Genomic DNA, 23,441 nt, shown 5'->3' on the forward strand with positions numbered 1-23,441 from the left:
CCTGTATGGTGAAGGCTACATATGCAGTACAGTGCTGACTAGATCATTTGCTGACAGTCTGAACACAACAGATTGAGCCTTGACTATACAAGCAAGGAACCTTTAGATTATAGCAGAAACTGCTGAAAAACCTGAGGAAAATCTGTAAAGGCAACCCTCATACTCTGGACAGACAAGATAACACAGAAAGATAGAGGACCCTCAGGATTCATATCTTCCATACTGGAAGCTATGTCTAGACAGTTCTCTTGGTTTTGACTTTATGATGTCCAAAGTCTAGGCACCATCCTGTGACAGCAAGATGTTCAAGTATCACTTGGCACAGTGCCAAAAGACATGCACTTGCAATCACTGCTTATTGCAGGACCTGTACCTAAACATGGCCCAAAAGATAAAATTGTTTATAATCACAGGAATAGTGACCAACCAGAAGACTACTGTCCAGAGGTCAGTATTCTCTGACCAGAGATATTCTCCCAGGATTGAATGATGTGGCAGCAAACAAGACAAGTCTTCTCAGTTGGCCAGGGCTGAAGGCAATACCAATAGGCTCCAAACTAAGGAATAATTCCCATTTTGATCCAGAGCTGGCAGAGCAGACACCCATATTTGTCTGGTTAGACACCCCAGTGCAAGACAGAAGGTACCAGACATCAGCCTTATAATAACTAGATGCTGAAGGGAGGGAGATGGACATAGCAGATGTCAAGATAAACCAGGCTTACAAATTGCACCTCAGGAACTGGATCCATCTTAAAAAGCTCAAGAATCTTTATAAATTTAACCTTTAATTCCAAATCTAGACATTGAACAACTGCAGAATCTATCTGAACACTTATTTCTGTACATTAAGTAAGAAAAGCCAACAATAATAAACAACGAGATTACTTAATTTTTTCTTACAGTTATAAGATTTCTTATTTTTTATGTATGAAACATTAAAATTAGAGCATTTACCTTGTGGAGTTATGTGTGAATTATTTGCTTGAGTAGCAAGATGATTTTCCAGTTCTTCTATTTGTTGCCTGTATTGCTGCAGCTGTACTTCAAACTGCTCAACCAAGATTCTGAAGTAGCTAGAAGAGTAAAACAATGAAATTCTATGATTAAAGCTCACTAGTTGCCACTATTTTTTTAATCTGATATATATTAACTGTGAATTTTCATTTAATTGCAACAGTTAACTTCTGACATTCCTGACAGCCCTCCACTAGTGGAAAGAGTGAAGACTGTATTTCTCCTGTCTATGAAATACAGGTAAATTATGTGTAGAAATAAAACAGTGACCCTATGAAGCATTCAGTACAAATGGTGCAAAAAGCAGAAAAAAAATCATGTTATGAAGTTCATAGAATCATAAAATGGTTTGGGTTGGAAGGGACCTTTAAAGGTCATCTAGTCCACTCCCCCTGCTAAGCAGGGACATCTTCAACTAGACCAGGCTGACCAGAGCCCCATCCAACCCCTTCTTTAATGTTTCCAGGGATGGGCCATCTACCTCTCTGGGCAACTTGTTCCAGGGTTTCACCACCCTCACCGTAAAAAATTTCTTCCTTTTATCTAGTTTCAATCTACCCTCTTTCAGTTTAAAACCATTATCCCTTGTCCTATTGCTACAGGCCCTACTAAGTAGTCTGTTCCCATCTTTCTCATATGCCCCTTTTAAGTATTGAAAAACTGTAAAAAGGTGTCCCCAGAGTCTTCTCTTCTCCAAGTTATGTTATTGCCTATTTTTTATTAGTAACAATAACTCACTCTGCTGGGGCTGTATTTTCATGCTGCAGACCAGGAGGAGTTTTCTGTGTTCGTAATGCTATTTCTGCATTCTTTAGCTCCTAAATAAATAGGGAAAGTTAATAAAACAAGGTTCTGTATGAAGCGATCAAAAAGAAAAATAGCTATAACTCTACCGTTCATTCATCTATAATATTTTCTTCATATATTTAAGTTAACACTATGATGGAATCTGACAAGAAATTATTTGAAGAATAGACTGCAAGAAAGTTGGAGAACTGCAAATACCAACAGAAGTTTGGGGAAGGAATAAACAGCAGCACATACTGAAAGGACATTGAGCAGTCAGAAGTTGAGAAAATATCGTGCTAAACTGTCAGAGATAAGATTAGTTTCTACTGTACTTCAGAAATCCTCTTATGGATTACTGATAACTAGGGGGGAAAAAAAGCAACAGTAAAGTGCAAAGAAGTAACATACCTAAAAAGAAATAGAACAAAGGATTATTTCGCCTTTGATTAACTAGTTCAAAAAAAGTCCTTCTACAGAAATGATCTTTTCATGCATAATTATAGCATACACTTCTGTTTAATACTTTCTAATAACTCTACCATTAAGAAATTAATGCCTGGTGCTGCAATTATTCTCAACTGCATCATTTACAGCAATATGAGAATATCAGTAATAAGTTTTTGTTTTCACAGAAAACTATTGGCAAGGTACAACTATATTTTATTTTGGTATCACAAGATACAGGAAAAACATGAACACTTTTACTTTAGAATAAAATATACTTATTTATATAGCAAGCAGCCTTGACATGCCAGATGAAATAAAAGCGGTACAGAATTTATCTTGAAAAGCACTTGCATCACAACTTGAGCTCAAACTGGTTGCACAGTTAAGATACAGACTGGTGGACAGTTGTGATTCAAGTTCACTAAAAGAATAGTAGTGCTCGTTAAGATATTTTGGTCCCTGAAGAGTTATGGGGGTAGGTTTTGTTTTGGGTTTGTTTTTTTTTAAGTCAGAAGAAAACATTTGCATTTCCACTGGTCCAGAGTCCAGCATGTTGTTACAAATATGTCTTCACTAGCAGTTGAACATGTAACTGAAACTGAAGTTGGCACACATTTCCTTCTGTTGCCTTTGCTATGCAGGAGTGCTTTCCCGAATAAAAATCCTTTTATTGCTGTTGTGCTTATCTGAAGATACTGACATCACAGACTTCAGCCTCTCCCAGTAATGTCAAGTAGATGAGAAGGGATTCAATTTTCCACTTTGTTTACAACTGGTTTAGTTTGGACATGTGTGTTAACTTGACTGATAAAGGCTAGTTATCCTATATGAAATAATCAACATTATCTACGTAACAAAATTTATATTCAATTATACCTGTGCAGTTTCCACTTTCAGCTTGTCAATATTAAGAGTGTTTCTCTGTAATCCACTGGCAACTACAGACAGAAGTTGTTTCAAAGCTTTAATGTCTTCCTGTACTTTAAGCATTGCTTTAGAAGACATTCTACTAATTTCTTCCTGAACTTGTTTTTGCTCTTTCACAAATTTCCTGAGGAAGAGAAAAATGGGGTAGGGAGAAAAGAAACAAAAAATATTCAACCTGAGGTACCCAAGTGTTTACCTCTTGGTCACGTTATTTAAATAGCTATTAATTTTTCCAAAATCAAGTACTGAACAGTAAAATTACTGTATAGCATAGTATTGTCTTATCTCCTAGCATGCTAATACTGTAAAAAAACACTAAAAAACCCTAAACCTCAATAGCAATTGTTCAAACATGTTATGCTGAACCCTGACAAACTAAGATGTATATCAATTATTTCTTATATATCTATATAATAATACAAAGTATTTATATAAAAGTGATTACTACTTTAAACTCACAGATACAGTGACATACAGCCTCTCTGACTAGCCTACAGCCCACCTCCTCCCTGCCTGAGGGAAGGCTCTTTTGCAGTTCTCTCTATTCCATATGAGATCCACAATGCACATGTAATAGGGACATAAGGTTCAATGTGCAACAGGCTTAATACTCCCAGGAATTGATTCTCAGAACACATTTGTTGGGCATGCCCATTTGCGTAAATGCATGGGAAAGCATGCTGAAAAAAAACCACCCAAGACTTCAGCTACTAGAACTATCCATCTACTCTGTTCCCAAGGTTGACCTGCCAAAAGGCCTTGGGCTAGTAAGTTAAACTGCATGCAGTCAGTAGCAAGGTGTTTTTGTCGCAGAGTATCAACAACATACAATATTCTAGCTAATCAACTATCATAAATAAAAAACACTACTTACTGTAAATTTTCTACATCCTGACAGATTACTGGAGGTAGATTTTCATCCTTCAGTGCTTTGCTATCTCTACAAGAGACAACGCATGTTTAGATGGTCCTTTAATAAATACAGTGAAAACGTTCAAGTGACTGATTACAGTTTTCCACCCATGCCACAACTACAAATGATTTGGATTAACACACACAGATACTATGCCAGGGTCCAAGTCTGTGGTGTAAGCATTGTACACATTTGCAGAAACGATTTTTGAGACCACATGATCAGTCTATAGCAGATGCCAGATAAGCTGTAGGTATTGCATTTGATGGGAAACTTGCAGTGTTTAAAATGATGAACCCAGATTACTAAATTGGCCATACTGCAAAAGCTGGTTATTTACATTTATGCCTTTTTCAAGATTGAAGTAGTAGAAAAGCCAACATATTTAGTTTAGCCATTTTCTAATAAGACATGGAATAGAAAGAAAATCTGACACTTACTCTGGTCTTGTTCCTGCTTTATCACCTAGAAAATAAAAACTGTAGGTCAGAAATAAAGCTTTGAAGAACAAACAAGACAATCTTAATGAGATTTTAGGGAAGAACTAATGATTATAATCTGTTTCATTTTTCTTGGTAAGAGGAACAGACTAGGCTAGCTATAAAAGAAAGGTTTTAATTTACTCCCCCTTCACAGATAAGTATCTTTTCAAGAACAATGGTTCAACAGTTGAGGTACTAATTTCTTGGCACAGAGTAAAGCAAAACATCTTGTGTCAGTACACAAGTCACTACAAATGCAAAAACAACTGCAGTTGCATAAGAAATCTGTTCCTGCTTATGCAACCACAACTCACTTAGACCTGCACCACAAAACATTCCAGTTAAATTCAGCAATAGCAGTCTCCTCTCAAATAGAAAGTCTTCACCGACTACCCATTGGACTTCGAGGAATTCTGTTGTTGAAAGGTGTTACTGCTCACCTACACACTCCAAACTACGCAACTGTGGATCAAGATGTCAAATGCCTCCAAGTAACAGAACAGAGCTGAAAACAGTATCGTGCCTAACACAGGCAAAGGCAGCAACTGCATCCCATACTATAGCAATCTGCTGGATGCCATTCACATCCTCACTTCCCTCTTAGTGGCAAAAAGTAGCTATACAGCTAACGCTAGTGCCAGAAACATTTTAAGCTGCACAAGCCAATGCTCCTGCCAGGAGAAGTTATTACTTTTAGAAGCAACAGCTACTTAAATTGTCTGCAGACTGTCACCCAATACATTAGAGAGCTTGGAGTCTCACAACCATTCCCTAATGCCTTTTGCTAAGGGGAAAAAAAAGTCTACACAAAATTGGAAAAAAAAGAGATATAAACCCCAGAATTTAGGACTCCTTTCTCTGACAATAACCTAAAAATTAGGCAGAAAACTAAGTATACTTTGCTTTCTCTCTCCAGCCACCTTTTTTTTTCAGAACAATACTTATGAAGTAAAAGATAGATTTGAAATCAAATTTTGCTACTTTCTCAGCGAGTGCTCCAGTTTTCACATTTTTTACATTCTTTTTAGAAATGTGAGGAAAATATGTATAAAGAACAGCTTCTTTTCCTGCAGCCACATTTTAAAGAAATACTAGACACTCAAGTCTTCAGTCTCCAGAAGGAAAAGCTTTTATAACCAATTCCAGGAGGGAGAACACAGGTGCTAGTCCTTATCTGTCCTGGGATTCCTAGGGCACTTTTCTTTGGTAGCCATATCTCCTCCTTCCTTTTCTTCATGAAGGAAAGAAATAAAAACCATCAAAACCATCACCCTCAGACCTTAACACATTTCCTAATGTAGCAGTACAAACAGTTGTACTGACAGAACTCAGCAGCAGCACACAGGTAGAGATATTTGTCAGGGCTACTTAAGCCAGCACTATCCATAATGGGAAACATTCCTAAATTAAAATAAAAAGACACAAAACCCACTCAAAAAACGGTCTCCCTTGACATTTCCCACTACTTGGCTAAGGGATCTCTGCTTATCCTGACAGTGATAGCCCAACCCACCCAGTTTCATTATGCAGCATGTGGGGAATCCAGGTACTCATTCAAGTTTCCACCCTAAGAGCTGGGCAAAACGATGCTGAGAGATGTCAGGCTGAAGTAGATTTTGAGTCTGTGGTTCTCTGGTCCTCATTTTAAGATACTTTTATATTATGGAAGTGTTGTGATATCCTAATATTATAGTAATGGAAACCCTGTAAGAACCTAGGAATCAGGTTTTTCACCACTCCCAATTTCAGTAATAAACTCCAAAAACAATCAACATCATGCAGAGCACTCCACTTTGGACAGTAAATATGCCATCTCTTCTACACATATGAAGAACTGTCTCCACAACTTAAGTTACTCTGTAAAGATGGTTTCATAGAGTTCCCATATTTTCTTCTCTTTTAGCTACTGGTATACCCAATTTAAAATCTGGCTCCTGAATCAAGAAATTGAAGTATTGATTCCCTAGAGAAAATACATACTTTATAGTCAGCTTTAGTTAAGCTTACTCTGGAAATATAAAAGCAAGAGAAATTAATAAGTGCCCATATGTCAATGCTCAACATTCCTTTACTTAAGTACTTTAAAGCTACCACAGAGGTAAAGTTTTTGTAACTGGTTTTAACAACTCAATAAAATCTATCAGATAGAACTACGCACCACCAGAAATACAGCTTTGAAGAACAGCTAAAACAAAGACATTTTTATTGTCAAGGCTTTCAAAAAAGAGACCAAGTTTAAGATCTGTTACAGTTGGAGAAAGCTGGTTTCAAACGAGTACTTTTCGTATTTGCAATGTATTATTTAGACACAGCTCTGCTCCCCCCTCTAGTGGCTATTTGACATACAGGTGTTCAGAAATCTGCCACGGCTTTTCAGCAAGTGGCCCTGTGAGTCTTCGCTCCTGCATGGCTAAAGGGTTTACATCCTGGTTCTCAAGTATGATATTCGCTTATACTTACTTCAAGTAAATTTATATTGCATTTGCAACCAAAACCTTGTTCTTCTACACAAGCACAATATCTAAGAATAAAATTAACTGAAATGGCTTGTGAGAGGGGAAAAAAACAAAATAAAGTTAAAAGTTGTCAGCTGTAATTCCACACTCTTAACACAATGAAAGTGTCTTTGCTCTACTGCTCTGATAATTTGGTTTTTGAGGAAATTATGTTTTAAAACAAACTTACTCTTTTTGTCTGAAGAACTACTAAAATCAATGCCACCAAGACCTTCATTGGCAGTAGTTGAAGGAGCCGCTGTTGTCCCCAGAGTCAAACTCAAAGCATTCTGCCCAAGCCCTACAAGAAACCCAAACAGAATTTCTCCACTTAAAACATTGATAATTAAAACTTATTTTAAAATAAAAGCACATATAATCTTGCTTAGTTTCATATTTTTCAATATGCAAAATTAACAGAAGAAAACAGATTGCATGAAGTTTCATGCAACTGTATGCAAGTGCTTTATGTAATTTCTTCACAGTACTAGGTAGCTAACTAGATAGCTAACTGTCCTGGTTTAACCAGGATAGGGTTAAGTTTCCCCAGCAGTGGGGGGGGAGCTCTAGCCGGGTTATTCAGATACCATGCAGAGGTCACATCCTGGCAGGTCACATTTTCCTGGCGCGGAGCGCGGTGCACTCGTGGTTTTGTACATCGTGCTTCTCACTGCTGTATTTGGTAGCTATTTTGCTCTTTCATTGCTATCACTATTACTGTTACTGTTATTGTTGTTTGCTGTGTTGCTATTGCATTGTTGTATTAAATCTTTCCTTATTTCAGTCTTGGGGCTTTCTATTTCACTCCCTTTGTGGGGGAGGGGCAGCAGCTGCGTGGTCTCAGACCCCAGCAGGGGCTAAACCACTACACTAACTTATCAGCATCTTAAACTCTAAATAAAACAGAAAGATACTTAAGAGCAATGTTACCAAGACTACAACACAGCACAACAAATTTTTCCTCTAGACCTGAAAAAACAGGAAGGTGTGAAATGACACTTTATTCAGACCAAAAGTCACCAAAATAAGGAGGTTTCAATTTCTCCACAACTGAAGAAGATATTTGTTTATCATTGCCCTCTCCCATTTATTATCAACTTCCTTGAGTCAATTATGGCAAAGATTTCCTTGCCTTTTCATTTAAAAAAAAGTGTGAAGTACAAGTAAAATTAAGAATGAGAAAGAAGCCAAAGGTATCAGATTTCATTTCTATTGTTCAAGGATAGCAACACTTCACTAACAATTAAAAACTACACTCTCACAGTGTTAAGATTTTATATAAAACTAAATCTTACATTATGAATTTATACAATCACACATTAAATTTCAATGTTTTGAGACAGAAGGAGGAAAAAACTAAAGTAACTTTCACCTGTTGCTGCTGTGCTTGTATTCTGGAAGAGTGAACCTCCTAAACCTGCTAAGGCTCCTCCTAAGGAAAGGCCTGTGGAGGCACTTGTAGTCGGAGCAGTTGTGCCACCCAAATTTAATGTAAAGCCAGTAGTTCCTGCAGAGAAAGCAAACCAGTCTCATGCAGACACTGCATTCAAAGACATCCACAGACAATATGAAATAACCTAAATGATGGAACTGCATCTTCATCGTAATTGGATAATAAAAACAATGACTGAGTTTATTTTCTGCAGATTTTCCAAAGCCATACAGACTTGAATCATATGTTATTTAGTTCTCAGTATCATAATCCTGATTAGTCTGTATCTACCTGGAACTATACAAAATTGCTGAGAGTCCCCCAGAACACCAGAGAATCTAGAACCTGGCACAGAATTTTTTACAGCATAATGAATATAACAAGTGCTACTGACTTTTTATATTAAAATACCAAAATGTTAATTGTTTATGTTAAACAAAATGTTCTACACAGAGATGATACAAGAACATTGCCTTGGTAGCTTGAGCATTCTTTTGGAATTAAGGTTTTGGTAGAATATGGAAGAATAGAGTAAAGACCACAGGAATAAAGGGACAGAGCACAGAGGGCACAGATAGCTGAACTCAAATGCAGACTCCTAAGGTTAAGAAAAATGAACTCCAGTCTTAATTATCATAATGCACAGTGCAGTTTAGCCAAGTTAAGTATGATGGCAGATGTGTGCCCGTATGAGATCTACACCGGAAAAATCTTTTTTCCACTATTAGTTAACCATTTCAGGCCATCTACAAAAGGCAGACATTTTCCAAACTTTTCAGCTGCAGAAGTAGGAAGCTTTCAACCTTCAGTGGGATTAACAAAAATAATGATTTTACATGATCAATCAGCTCTTGTTACACTTCTAATGACTTAGATTATGTGCTGCCTATAACACATGGTATACTGCCCCTAAATCTATTTGTATTAGTGTACTCAAATTTAGAACTAGTCAAGTGCAATTAACCTTCTTATTAAAGTAACACAAAATTATGTAAATACTAGAGAAATACAGAGTGTAGAACTGTTTTACCATTGAGTTTTATTGTTAAAAACCTAACAACCCTGCCCCCCCCCCTCCGCCCCCCAAAAAATCCCCAAACCCCTAAACATCTTCCTACCTGCTGCAGGAGTTGATGTAAGAGCAGATGATAATGATAAGCCACCCGCTGAGGTAGAAGTAACAGGTAAAGCAAATGGCGTGGCCGAACCTGCAGGTTTGTTGAAACCTAAACTAAAGCCTGTGGTAGCTGCTGATGTGGTGGCAGGCGTGCCTAAAAGAAACCCAAAACCAATTATCACCCTCAGAACATTCTGTTTGAGAACAAAAGGTCAATTCAGCTTCTCTACTGAACTATTCCTGTTTAACCATCATGAACAGCACAGCATGAAAGATCACTTGCATCAAGTAAAATATCCCCATAGCACCTTCAGAAAAATTTCAAAGGTTTATATTAACTGCACAGGCATTTTTACTCCAGAATTCCCAGTGATCCGATAGGCTTTAATCATGGACTGGCAATTATACCTAGTGGTAATCTAAAAAAAACCTGTAAAAAAAGAAAAGAGCTTTCACCAAGAGCATCTAATAGATGAACCAGATATTGGTAAATGGAACTATAAACAATACTGCCCAAAATACAGACTAAAAATTCTCAATTGGATGTTCATACCAAAATGAATGCACATATCCTTTCAATTTATAAACAAGAAAAATATTTTATTCCCTCAAACTTTGCTTTTGAACACTTTTAACGTAAAGCAAATAAAGCTTCCACTTCCTGCTGTTTTCATGGCAAGAATACACTTTACATTCTAGAATCCATATTCCAGAGTAGAGGAGGAATGTGCATATACATACACAAACCACAACAGCATACATAAGAAACACATACTGGGTATTCTCAGTAACTGCTATTGTCTGTTTTGGATGATATCATTGCATTCAGCTGTTGAAAAGAATTCACATTCATCCGTGTAGTACTGACTGCCACATATGATTACGCATCATGCAGTCTGTTCTGGGTTATCTGCTGCTCCTCCATTCTGTGCATTTAATTTGCTTCTTTATCCAACACTATTTTTTCCTATTTATTCACTGTATGGCTTCTTAAGTTCTTGGACTGCAGTCTGCCTTGTAGCACTACCCCCAACATTTGTGATACTTAAGCTCAGTTTCTCCTCAGACCTCAGTTGCTGGTGTTTAAAAAGGAAAAAAAAAGAACACCTTAACCCCCCAGCTACCCACATATTCCTGTATTTCCAATGTTAACTGAAAAATAGTCACTAAAGATACATCAGAAAAACAAAAGTAAAATATTTCCAAGGTCTGTTCCCAGTTCAACCCTCTTTATTCTTCTGAAAGAGATAATTACCAAACAGACCTGTTCAAAGTTCACTAGAGCAAGAAATTCTGTATGAAGAATTCTTCGATAATGTATTCCATCTCCCCTCTGCTGAAGGGCAAAACTCATTAGGGGGACATAAATACAAAGTCTAACTTTTCACTGTGACCACTGTCACTGTTGTACACAAATGGAATAATCCTTTAATAAGTAACAGTGCCCAGAACTGCAGGGCTCCACTTTGGTTTGCAGCCTTAACATCTGGGCTGCAAAACAGACTGAAGTTAGTAATGGGGAAAAACTCACACATGACCACTAATTTTCTACATTACAAGGAAGATCTATCTGTATTTTTCTTGCCTGTATAACATTAAAATCCAAATTAAGTCCTTACCTAGCGTCAGTCCTGTAGCAATAGTTGTTGCCGTTCCTGCTTTAAGAATGAAAACAAAGAGAATAAGAACAGTAATTGAAGACCACAGAACAGTTATGATAGTAAAAAACATGAAACAAAACACTGAAACAATGCTGCATTATGAGACAATATGTAGATTATACAAGTTTGTTCTGTAGTATGTTGAAAGCAAAACATTAACACAGAAAACAGTATTTGCAAGCACCAACAGCACAAATTAAAGCATAATTCCAAAACCCATCATTTTTCTTTGTAAGTATCACTAACAGTGAAGCTGATGTTAACACAGCAGTTGATCAAATTGTTTGGTATTTCAAACAAATGAAGGTAAACAAAAATATGGAAACTAGTACCTCTATCAAATATTTTTTCAGTCATATGGCAGTACATAACATTAGCATGTAAACCAGCAGATTTACAGTATAATGATTATACAGTCCAGAGTCTTTGTAAAATCCTGTGTCTTGGTTTAGTGTTTCTGCCCCACTATTAGTTTGAAGAGATTATTTTGAACACAGTGCTGCCATTTCATATTTTAAAAACCATCTGATTAGGAGATTAAAAGAATCACTGATGTAGAAGAAAATCCTATGTAGCCAAACACAGTAATACAAGCTTTCAGTTTACTGTTGAATTTACTTCTTGTAGATTGGCTCTTAGAACTTCCCCTACCTACTTTTAAACTGTTCAATGAAGCCTTTTTCCAAAACTATTTAAGTAATATTCTGACCTACAGAACTACTGTAAAAAATTAAGCCCATTATGATGACCTAGTTTATGTTATGTGTACATATGATATATTTCTTCACTGTTGATTCAAATTCCTGCTGTACAAGAATTTTTTCTACCTGTACTGGTGCCTCCTAATGTAAAGCCAGTGGTTGATTTTGATCCAAAAAGTCCAGTCCCAAAGCCTACTGAAGGAGCCGATGTAGTTGCTGTAGCAGAAGAGCCCAGAGTTCCAAAATTAAGTCCTCCCGTTGAGCTATTACAAAATAAGACTATTAGCAATAATAAATTTTAAAAATAAAAAATACACCACCACCACCCCCCATTTCAGTTTCTTTCCCATGCCATCATTCATATTCCCGAGCCACACAAATGCAGCTGGACAAGACAGAGTCCAAGCTCACTGCCACCAAACAAAAAGCAGAATCCTATCTCCATCTTTACTTCTACAGCTCTAACTCCCACTGCTTCCACTCCTTGCTGAGCTGATACATCTTGCTAGACCAGTGGGAAATCTGAACTTTTCTCCATCAGATCATCCCATTAGATCTGCCTAATTATTCCCCCTGAACTACCGAAATGGGAGAACAAATGCTCGAGGCAGCACAAAGATGGCAACAAACCTGCAAGAACATTCAAAGCAGGTTACAAATCCAGTTAGGTACCTCTGAGCAGAAACCTCAACCAATGTTACTTTGTTTCATTCTGAAGTGGTAGAGACACACAACTATTCACATGAACAGCACAACTTTGCCTTATCTTACCACCAAAACACACTGATGCATGAATTCATTTTCTAACCAAAATGCAGTCGTTCCCCACAGGTGCAAACCACAGAGGATCCATGCCTACCATACTTTCTCTTCTGATTCTACACTTGTCAGAGTTACAGAAATTAACTCCCAGACCTATTTTCACAGATGAAGGGGAAGAGAGAAGAAGGAGAGAATCAGAGATCAGTCATCACAAAGAAAATTAAGCCTTTTTTATTTTGGATAACTACACATTTCACGGCAAGTAGAGAACTTTACATATAGCAGAGAAGACATTAAGTTATTGTACAAAACACGGGGGAATACAATAACCATTATTATCACTAAACAATGACATTACAAGTACTAACAGCCAGATGACCCTATGATTTTAAAAGTTTTGTTCTTAAACTGACCAGGTGAATAGCTTATTTGTAGTAACTTCCTGCTCCCATCTGTGAGCCTTTTTAGAAGCTAAGTAAGTTTTCTCTAACTTAAACAACATTTTGTGGAAGTACAACAGTGGCCCTGAAATGAAATGCAATTTAGACTTCAGGGTAACAGCTATCAAGAAATAGCTGGTTTTTTTGAAATTGCATTTCAGGTGTTCTGCATTACCTCATTGTTCCCTTATCTCCTCTCTCTTTTTGTAAGAAGGCAGCTCCTAGGCATAACAAATTAAACACAAAAGTGAATCCTTAAAAAAAAAAGGGTATCATTGGCTTTTACATTAAGTTTCCAAAATATCTACAAAACTGACTGTGGCAAGCCCAGCAACAGCTGATTGCAAGTTCAAAATCTTGTTTTCTTAAATTTTTAAGGAATATATTTCACTAAGTAGTTCAGGAAGCAGAGTGGCCAAGTAGTTTAGAAGGACACAGACCCACTAATTATCCCACTCCACAGGAGCCAAAAACATTTCAGCTTTCTTTACTCCCAAAACATACCAAGCTACAGAACCATGACCTAACTGCTTGTAAACTTAAACATGCAACATGGTGCTTCTCTCACTAGTCAAGAGTTTATGTTTTTACAGTACAAAGATGATTCTTCTGTGAAAATTTTTCTTGTTTCAGCATTCCAGTAGAAGAAAGCTAAGGTACAAAATACGCAATTCAGCACCATAGGACAAAAAAACCCAAATATAATGAAGTGGCATTTTGTTTGTTTGTTTGCTTTTTAAGACAGAATTCAAAATGTAGAAGTAAAGCAACAGCAGCCTCCTCACCAGCAGGAGAAAGAATGTGCCATGACTGCCTACAGCCCACAGATGGAAGGAAGAGGAGCTCAGGTCACTGGAGTCAGGTCTTAAATCTAGTTTTAGAACTTGAACAAAGCATTGGACCTGGCTAAAGCATACTATAGAGAATATCAATTAACAAAGAGCATAAGTACCTGAATGGCTATTGGTGCAATGCAGGAATTGGGTAGGCTGGCATATCACATAGGCTTTGGGCCACCAGAATATAATCTTTGACTGTTCTCACTGATGGATAATACTTAAGGCTTTGACTATACAATGAGGTCCCTTTTTCCTGGCAATATTGTCTTAGACCCAGCTCTGAAGAACGACAGCTTCTTACGGTCTCAAACATGTTCTCAAGCAAACCATCTTACAGGGATGCTCAAGATTCTTTCACCAACCATCTGGCAGTAAAAAGGCCTCTTCCTCTGTGATACTCCTTGACCAATAGCCCTGAAAACTCATCCTGCTTGTAAAAATAAATACAGGAATAAAAATGCAGAGTACTATACTGCTATTAATTAGCACCTGTTAAACTTTTACTTATTATTTTTAAGAGATCAAAAAGCCAGCTACAACAGCAAAAAAAAAGCCAAACAAAAATATTTAAGTTCAATAGGCAGTTTTTAACAAGTGCAGATCAAGAAGACAGAAGAGTTTCCCTTGTTTCAGGCAGTACATTTAGAACAATGTTTTTGAGTAAACAGATCTTGTTTTAATTTGGTCATTTTAATCACAGGAAACCTGCATTAAATAGGCATGAAGCAAAAGAAACTTAAGTTCTTTACCAACTCCATATAAACTTCACTGTATGGGTAAAAAAAAAAACCCAACCAAAACCAAAGCAGCACAGGTAACATAAGAATGTCATCAATCTGTCATGACCACAAAACCAAGAGTATTAGAAGAGACTCAGAAAACTTGTTCACTCTCATACAGGCTTCCAAAAAGCAATACTGCCATTTAATCCAGAGCTACTCTAAGATCCAAATGCTCTGTTCCCTTCCCCTCACAGTGCTAATTCCTAACAATTCTAACAGATAAGTATATTCAAATGTATCTGCTTCAGGTGAAGTTCCCTTGAGTAGCTCACCCTGCCCATTTACCTTACATTACAGCAATCAATTTTGCCTGATCGGATTTGGGAAAAACTCCTATACAAAGCTCCGCTTACAAGAGCCCTAACCTTCAGAGGCATAACGGCAAGCAGGTCAGGAAAAAACTCCAAACATCTGCTAGTACAGTTGTGTAAAGAAAAATAAAAAGGGAAAAAAAACCCAGTAACGAAGACCTACCTATTATTCTGAGAAACCTAAATACTAATGCCTGCTCTATGTCACATGCACATCAAAGTACAAAGTTCTCACTCCAAGACACTATACATCAAATAGCAAGGTTATCTGTGTCAGAAAAGATAAGGTTGCAACCCAATTTCAAAAAAAAAAGTCATATTTGAACATTAAACATTTGCGCTTTGACATCAATGAGTTCCACTCCACACACTCAAGCTCTGGCTGACTGCCGAAACCTACATATGCATGTGATTCACATTACGTGTTCAGAACATTAGCGATAACCGCGAAGGGAGACACCCTGCTACGACAAAGCCAAAATAAAGCAAAATTAGAAGAGCACTTCCCTTTGTTATTAGTTGAATAAAGTGATCCCTACGTCTAAGTTTACGAAGCGGACCGGGAGGCAGATGAGACACGAAGGGCACCCCCAGCCCCTACGCGCCGAGGCAGACATGGTGAAACCGGTTCATCCGTGCCCCAAGGGCCTTTTCGGCCCAGAGTGCCCGAGCTCCGGGCCCCTCCGGGGCCAGCAGGAGAGACACCGAGACATGCAGCCCGGGGTCTGCGCTTCCTCTCCGACACCCCAGCACTCACACACACAAACACGCGTACCGCCCCAGCCCAGGCCAGGCCCGCGGAGCGACGGCGGCCTCGGCGGCGGGCCGGGCCGGGCCGCAGGGCTCGGCAGCCCCAGGCCGCGGGAGTCAGGGGGCGGGGGCCTGCGGGCAAGGCCGAGCGGAGCGGGGCAGAGGGACGCCACGTTACCTCGGCGTGGCTCCGAAGGAAAAAACCCCGCCCCCGCCTCCTCCTCCCGCCCCGGCGGCGGCGGCCGCCGCGGAGCCCAGGGTCCCCGCGCCGAAGGAGAAGGCCGCAGACATGGCGGCAGCGGCGGGAACGGCCGGAGAGAGGAGCTGGCAGACAGTAGCGAGCCCCAGCGGCGGGGGCCGGTGGCGGCCTCCTCAGAGTCGGCGGCAACAGCCGCCTCAGCGCCGCATCGCGTCCGGCGCCAACTTCGAACCCAGCGGCGACTGCGAGCGTGCGGACACCAGCCACGCTCCCTCCGCGCGCCCGCCGCAATGCACCACGGGACAGCACCGCCACTGCGCCGCCCACCGCCCCTTAAAGCGACAGCACCGTGAGGGGCGGCGGCGGGTGCCGCCCCCTCGGGCCGGTGGTGCAAACGGCCGAGGGTGTCCCGCTCTGGAGGGGCCCAGGCACCCCGGAGCCTCGGTGTGAAAGACGGAAGCACCCGCGGCAGAAGACCGGGGGAGGCCGCAGCCCCCACGGGCACACAAAGCCCAGTGGCTTTTCCGATACTGCCCGCGCCAGGTGCCACTGCCGCCGACAGCCGGGTGAGGCCGAAGCGGGCTGTGGGCCTGGGCACAGCCCTCACAAAGGAGGCAAAGATAAAGGAGATCCCTTCTCGACAAGACACCCGGCAGGAGCCAGCCTCCCCCCGAAGCCCTGCCCCTAGTCGAGTGCTGACCCGGCAGCCCTTCTGAAGGCTTTGGGGTGCCCTCTCGGTTGGTCCTGAAACCTGCATCGCTACCGCCGCCAGGGGGGCTCCCCACCGCTGTTGACGGGTGGACAGGACAGGCCGTGATACCTCAAAGGTTACCTCCAGGCAGCGGGAAATCAGCTCAAATTCCAACTCAAGTCCCATGAAAACTCCAAACCCCACTTAATTTCAGGCTGAACCTGGGCTCACAGCCAGCACAACCGCACGTGGTTCTCATCTGCCTCTCCAAGGTGATACAGAGAAATGATTACTTGTTTTAAGAACTACTTACTTATTTACTTATAGAAAGCTGCTTAGCAACTTATTTACTTACTTATAGCAAGTTATAGTATTACCTATAGTATTTTTTAATATTGTAAGAATCCTGCTTGCCCAGACTGTTCTGTGGAATTTTACCAAGGACTACTGTGTGCATCAAAACGAAGCAGTTTACTGTGAAAATCTACCAAGAACTGCAGTGTTCAGCAAAATATCATGTTTTTGTCCTTGAGGAACAGGTGTGCTCTAGCTAATTGGGTCTTGGTAATGAGTAACAATAGCCATATACGGATGGTAGAAGTTTCATTGGTTCCCTTAAATGAGATAGGATGAGTAAACCGGCTGAAAAACATTTTTGTTGTTCAAGAAATTGGCCAAGAGAATCTGCGCATGCTCCGGGGAAAAAACAAGGTGAGAAAGACTATGAGCCTTCCTCCCAAAGACCCCTGAAGACGCCCCCCAGGAGGCGATGTGCAGATGCAAAGATAACATAAACTGCTGACACCAGCCTTTCGCACTAACCCAGCCTTGCTCATGCATATGTATATTTGTATTAGGTAATCCAATGAATATGTATATCCACACTCTATAAATTTTTTGTAAAATGTGCTGTTGGTGTGCAAACTTTGTGGAGAAATCCCATTGCACCCCGGTTGGAGTAAACATACCTGCTTTATAACTCTATTCGAGTTGTAGAGTCTGTTTCTGCAAATCAAAGGACCCATTGATTTTTAACACCGTTGTACAAACTACAGCACCTGAATGTCACAAACTCAATTACTAATAACTTCCCATGTGTTCTGCACAAATTACCACTTATGTTTTCCCTGCCAGGCTGCACTTCACACGTGTATGCCACACAGTGCTGTGTGAAGCTGTGTAAACGGTTCCATCCCTGCCCCATCTGGTCGCTGGATCGTGATGTGTCTCTCCTATAAAACCAGGGAACTGTAGGAAGCCACTGCTGAAACATGGGGGAGTTTCTCAGAGTATCCTACACACCGTGTTTGCTCAGGAAAAGGCATCACTAGACTTTTCCTTTACATTTACCTGATAGTCTAGATGAATCATAGTGCTATGAAAGGTTTTATACAATTACCTCCACAGTTTCTCAAAGCATCCGAAACAATGCAAAACCCTGTGTTCTGCTGCTGAGTGCTGTGACTGATGAAGACTAGAGATGGCAGACAGATACTATTTACTGAAAAGATCTTTGAGATTATTTATGGGTGACTGGATTGCTGTCCTTTAAACAAGGCAGAGCTTCAGGAATACAGTTAAATGTAATTTGTGATGTTTAAGTCTGTGTTTACTTACATATTGCATGCACATGCCTATCTTTGAGCATCTTAAAAAAATGAAAGCCCCCAAACTGTGAAATGTAAAATAGCACATAAGAGTGATTTCTATAGTGTCATTTGTCAACAAATTATTCTGATCTGACAGGCCATGAAGTGACAAGATATAATGGCATAACAGGAAAAGGGGACTTGTCAAGGAAGGAGTGATGCCTTCGTAGTATGATTTTAATGACTCATGACAGTCTATGAATGTCACCACTCAAAAACTTTTTAAGATCATGAAGTCTGTATGTTAGTAAAAGAGGTTAATTTTGTTTAAAAACTGTCCTACTGAACTGTTTCTAATTTAGATGATAATCATGAAAACAGCAAGACTTACATAGCCCATTCTGCAACCTTTGAGCTAAGTTTTATCACATCTCTTAGCTAGCGTACAGCACATGCAAGATTTTTGTGCACCAGCACCCACACAACTACAACATGGATGAGTCACTGCACTGTGCAGCTTGTTACTTTGTTCCTGTACAGCCTAAAACTCTAACCCCTACCAACACACTTTTACCAGTTCTTACTTCAGTAAGGCCTTTGATGCTGTCTCCCATAAGATTGCCACAGAGAAGCTGTTGGTGTACGGACTGGATGAGCAGTGAGGTGGATTGAAACCTGTCTGAACAGCTGGGCCTACAGGGAGGAGATCAGTGGCACAAAGTCTATTTGGAGGCCAGTGACTAGCGGTGCACCCTGGGGGTCATTGCTGGGTCCAGTCCTCTTTAACATCTTCACTAACGACCTGGATGATGGGGCAGAGTGTATCCTCAGCACATTTGCTGATGACACCAAACTGGGAGGAGTGGTCGATATGCCAGGGGGTCGTGCTGCCATCAAGAGGGACCTTGACAGGCAGGAGAAACAGGCTGACAGGAACCTCATGAAGTTCAATAAGGAGAAGTGCAAAGTCCTGCACCTGGGGAGGAACAACCCCAGGCACCAACATATGCTGGGGGCCACCCAGCAAGAAAACAGCTTTGCAGAAAATGACCTGGGGGTCTTGGTGGACACCAAGTTGAACATGAGCCAGCACTGGGCCCTTGCTGCAAAGAAGGTGAATGGTGTCCTGGGCTGCATTAGGCAAAGTACTGCCAGCAAGTTGAGGGAGGTGATCCTTCCCCTCTACTCTGCACTGGTGAGGCCACACCTTTGCATACTTGACTGGAGTGCCTCTCCTGTGAGGAAATGCTGAGAGAGCTGTGACTGTTCAGCCTAGAGAAGGCTCAGGGGGATCTTATCAATATATATAAATACCTGAAAGGAGGATGCAAAGAGGATGGAGTCAGGCTCTTGTCAGTGGTGCCCAGTGACAGGACCAGAGGCAATGGGCACAAACTGAAACATGGGAGGTTCCCTCTGAATGTCAGCACTTTTTCCCTGTGGTGGTGCTGGCACTGGCACTGGTTGCTGCTAGAGGCTGTGGAGTCTCCCTCCTTGGATAGGCAAAAGCTGTCTGGACACGGTCCTGCGCAACCCGCTTTAGGTGGCCGTGCTTGAGCAGGGGGGTTGGACTAGATGACCTCCAGAGGTCTCTTACAACCTCAACCAACCACTCTGTGATTCTGTGATATTACAGAAAAAAGGACCATCTTCCAGGAACTTCCTCATTCACTCTAAAAGACTGAAACTCTCCATGGCATGGACAGAGGCCTAGGTAACTAGGGAATGGCTCTTGTTTTCCACAAACCTACTGTCACCCCACCGTGGTGCCCAGGACTGCTCTCTCCCCAGGGCCTGCTGCCAGGCGAGGTCTCACGGCCAGCACTGAGAGCTCCCAGCACAGCAACCGCAGCCCCTTCCTCTCCCCGAATCTCACAGAGAATACCTGGGGCACAGCGGGACACAGCGTGGCCCGGTCCCTCCCCCGCCTGCACCCGGTGCCCACCGCCGCGACTCGACGCTTCCCGCCGCCCCTCAGCCATTCCCGCCTCGGCCATGGCGCCGCCTCAACTGCGTGTGTACGCGCCCGACCGCGCATGCGCGCTGCTCGCCGCGCGGCGGCGGAGTAGTGTTCTCCGCCCGCCGCGCGGGGGCGCTGCAGGGAGGCAGCCCAGCTTGGCCCTGCCCCAGCGCTGGCCCCGCCCCGCCCCGGAAGCGTTTCTAGGTGACGGCCGCCCCGTCCCGGCATCGCTGCGGCGGGTCGTGGCTGCTGTTGGGCGGGCAGCGCTATGGAGCACATCCGCACCACCAAGGTACCGTCGCTGGCTTCTCTCTGCCGGCTGGGTGTTGTTGCGGGAGGGCAGCCGGTTAGCCAGGGGCGCGGTGCCGTTGTCGGTAGCTGTGGGGAGGGCCGGGCCTCTTCGGCCCGGCGAGTCCCTGCCCCGCCGCTGTCAGCTGTGGGCGCGGGCGTTGTTGTTCTCCTTCCATTTTGTAGCTGAGGCCTTCCCGCGGGGGCTCCGGGGCGGCCCGTGCTGTTCGGGGTGTCCCTGGTCTCGGGTGCCAACGGGGGTGCTTGGCTCAGGGGCTTCCCCCGGGTCCTGCCGCCGCAAAGCGGTGGGCACTGCCCTTCTTGGCTGGGCCCCCCGCCCCGAGACGAGGAGCTGGAAGGGGTGAAAGCTCCCGCGGGGCGCTGGGTGTGTGCGGCCCCGGTGAGGCTCTGCTAGAATGAACCGTCTCGTTAATGGGGGGAAGAGGCAGAAAATTCTCCTGGTTAACGGGTTGTTCAGTGGGGTGGGGAATAGAAGCAGCCAGCTGGGAGAGGGGTGTAGTTGGCTTTTGTACCTGGGATGTGGTTCCATGCAATTTTTTCTAGATGTAGAAGCAAACAGGCTGTGAAAGCAGCACTTTTTTTTTTCCTTCCTTTTAAAGATTCTGGTGTGTGTTGTTAGGAATGCAAGCTATCAGTGTATGTGCAATGTGTGAGGCTGTTCAAAAAAATTAGCTAAGCTGCAGCTGACACTTTAGACTCTTTGATTTGTCTGGTTTTAGTTTGTCCTTTATTACAAAGATGTAAAAAAGACAGAAGTCTGCCTTCTTTTGTTAAATAATTTTTAAGTCACAGCTTTTACATTATAAAATTTCTGACAGCATTTTTCTCATCTTGCTTATCGGCCCTGACTGCAAAGGCTGCTGAAAAGCCAGCCCCTCTTTGTTGGGTCCTGGAAATTTTCAAGTGATTAGTTCCCTACCCTGGTGGTCTGACTTTGAACTAGACTTAGAGATGTGTGGAGAAAAGGAGTGGTCATATTTCAACTCCAAATAGTAGGTTTATAACCAATAATTATATAAAGTAACATGTTTTTCTTTTTTGAGCATTAGCTTATATAAATCTCAAAAAATGTCTATAGCTGGTTTTATTTTTCATATGTATTTGTATGTGTGTATATGAAACAGGAGGAAGGTCTCTGATAAAGCTATTGTTAGTGACACTTTAGTTTACTGGATGGAATAACCTTGCACCCAACTGACAGATTGGAGATAAGGGGTTTTTATCAGCCTATTCTAAACCTGAAACTCCTTGTTTGGGAGCTTAATGTTGTATTGTTACAGTCAATACCTAATTTCAGAATAAAAACTACACTGAAACAAAAGTCTCTTGGTGATCTGAGTAGCTGTTTTAAGTTCCAACCTGAAATTGAGACTAGAAAGGCTACAAGTCACTGACTTTACATCTGCAAATGATGGTGTTTTTGGGCTCCTGCTGGAGAAAAATTACTTCATGTAGCAATATAACTGAAGAGAGAAACCAGCTCTGAACATATTATAAGATACAAGACTTACTACTTGAAGCAATTAATTTTATAATTCAGAGCAAAAAAAAAAATCCATTCTAAAAATAGCAAATTCATGGCTAGAAATAACATGATTGTTTTGGTTATAATTGTGATGTTAGCTTTTTGTAAGATGTTGGTTTATTGAATGTCCAGGTGGTTTAAAATGCATATATGGTAGATAGTAATAATTATGAGTTACAGGAAGCACTGTGGGCCCTACAAGTTCAGTGCATGTGTAGGTTCAATTTGGATCTCATTCCAGCTGTTCTGAGACTTACCTCCTTTTTCTAATCTGACAGCACTTCAGTTTTTTCAGTTTGTTTTATTAAAATAATGGTGAAATAAGCTTGCAATAACAGTGTAGTCTTGCACAAATTAACTGCTGTTCAGGGAAGCTATCATCCCTTAACTTAAAAATCACTTATGTCTGAGAATATATACTTAAAGAGAAATAAATGATGAAAACTAGTTCACAATGTAATAAGTGGTGGTGGTGAAATTACAAATAAGAGTAGTATTGTGGTTTTGCAATAAAGCTTTAGAACAAAAGTGTCCTTAATACTTTAAAGCAAAATGTAGTAGAAAAGACATGATTTTCTTCAGTGAAGTCTGTTTGTATATTCAAAGTCAAATCCGTTGCAGGGAAAATACTTCTGGGTTTCCTACTTATGGGTTTTCTTATTCGTTAGCTTGAGTGCTAGATCCTACGCTTACGTTTGCGAGCCTGAGACTTAAATTGGGAAGGGAAAACTTTTAATTTCAGTGATGTCATATAGAGTTGTAATAAAAGAATCTTGAAATGATATACTGTAATTGTTTTTGTCTTGGTTTAACTGTTCTAGTTCTAATCCTTCAGCTTTTTTTAATGCAAGACTTCAGCGTTATAGTTTCACCCTTCCTTTCTGTTCCAAGTTGTCTACTGTATTGAAACACTTCAGGTTTTTTGCCTTTAATCTGTAACTCCTGGTCCCAGAAAATTGTCTGGTGACTCTTTCACTGTAAATACTCTATATTATTGAGGTAGCTGTTTAGATTCTTACTGGTTTAAAAACTCACTAATTTGTTAGTGCTAGCTACTGTCAGAATATCACTTCTGACTACTTAAATGATCTCTGTTTACAGATGTGCTAAAACTCCATAGCAGTCTTCAATCTCTTAATCTTGTGAACATGTTCTCACTAAAACTGATGACTGTCTTGTTTTCCTAACTAAGGATTTGCCAGACTTTACTGTTAAAAATAATAATAAAAAAAGCTGAGTACTCATTAGATCTGGCTTGCATCAAGTTTAAATGAATTTGTCATCTATGGAGGCTGTATCTAAA

General features: G+C 41.2%; 2 protein-coding genes across 5 annotated transcripts in view; one reads left to right on the forward strand and one right to left on the reverse strand.

The window, feature by feature from the left end:
* Positions 1–16,621, reverse strand: part of LOC141939718 (nucleoporin p58/p45) — a 39,510-nt gene extending 22,889 nt beyond the window's left edge. For 2 of the 4 annotated variants that reach the window (XM_074860011.1, XM_074860008.1), the window contains exons 1-11: positions 16,044–16,619; positions 12,108–12,244; positions 11,239–11,277; positions 9,621–9,773; positions 8,443–8,577; positions 7,261–7,371; positions 4,534–4,558; positions 4,055–4,120; positions 3,130–3,304; positions 1,756–1,835; positions 958–1,076 (exon numbers count right to left, since the gene is read on the reverse strand). In XM_074860011.1, coding sequence (XP_074716112.1) covers positions 958–1,076; positions 1,756–1,835; positions 3,130–3,304; positions 4,055–4,120; positions 4,534–4,558; positions 7,261–7,371; positions 8,443–8,577; positions 9,621–9,773; positions 11,239–11,277; positions 12,108–12,244; positions 16,044–16,156 — 1,153 coding nt within the window. In that variant the 5' untranslated portion in view covers positions 16,157–16,619. Of the gene's footprint in view, positions 1–957; positions 1,077–1,755; positions 1,836–3,129; positions 3,305–4,054; positions 4,121–4,533; positions 4,559–7,260; positions 7,372–8,442; positions 8,578–9,620; positions 9,774–11,238; positions 11,278–12,107; positions 12,245–16,043 lie in introns of all 4 variants that reach the window. The other 2 variants (XM_074860009.1, XM_074860012.1) reach the window with 2 other exon arrangements.
* Positions 16,622–20,469: 3,848 nt separating this feature from the next.
* The window catches only part of LOC141939719 (phosphatidylinositol-3,5-bisphosphate 3-phosphatase MTMR6), a 35,041-nt gene continuing 32,069 nt past the window's right edge, over positions 20,470–23,441 (forward strand). The window contains exon 1 of the mRNA XM_074860013.1: positions 20,470–20,596. Coding sequence (XP_074716114.1) covers positions 20,573–20,596 — 24 coding nt within the window. The 5' untranslated portion in view covers positions 20,470–20,572. The remainder of the gene's footprint in view (positions 20,597–23,441) is intronic.

This window comes from Strix uralensis, chromosome 2 (genome assembly GCF_047716275.1).
Source record: "Strix uralensis isolate ZFMK-TIS-50842 chromosome 2, bStrUra1, whole genome shotgun sequence".
Lineage (NCBI taxonomy): Eukaryota > Metazoa > Chordata > Aves > Strigiformes > Strigidae > Strix > Strix uralensis.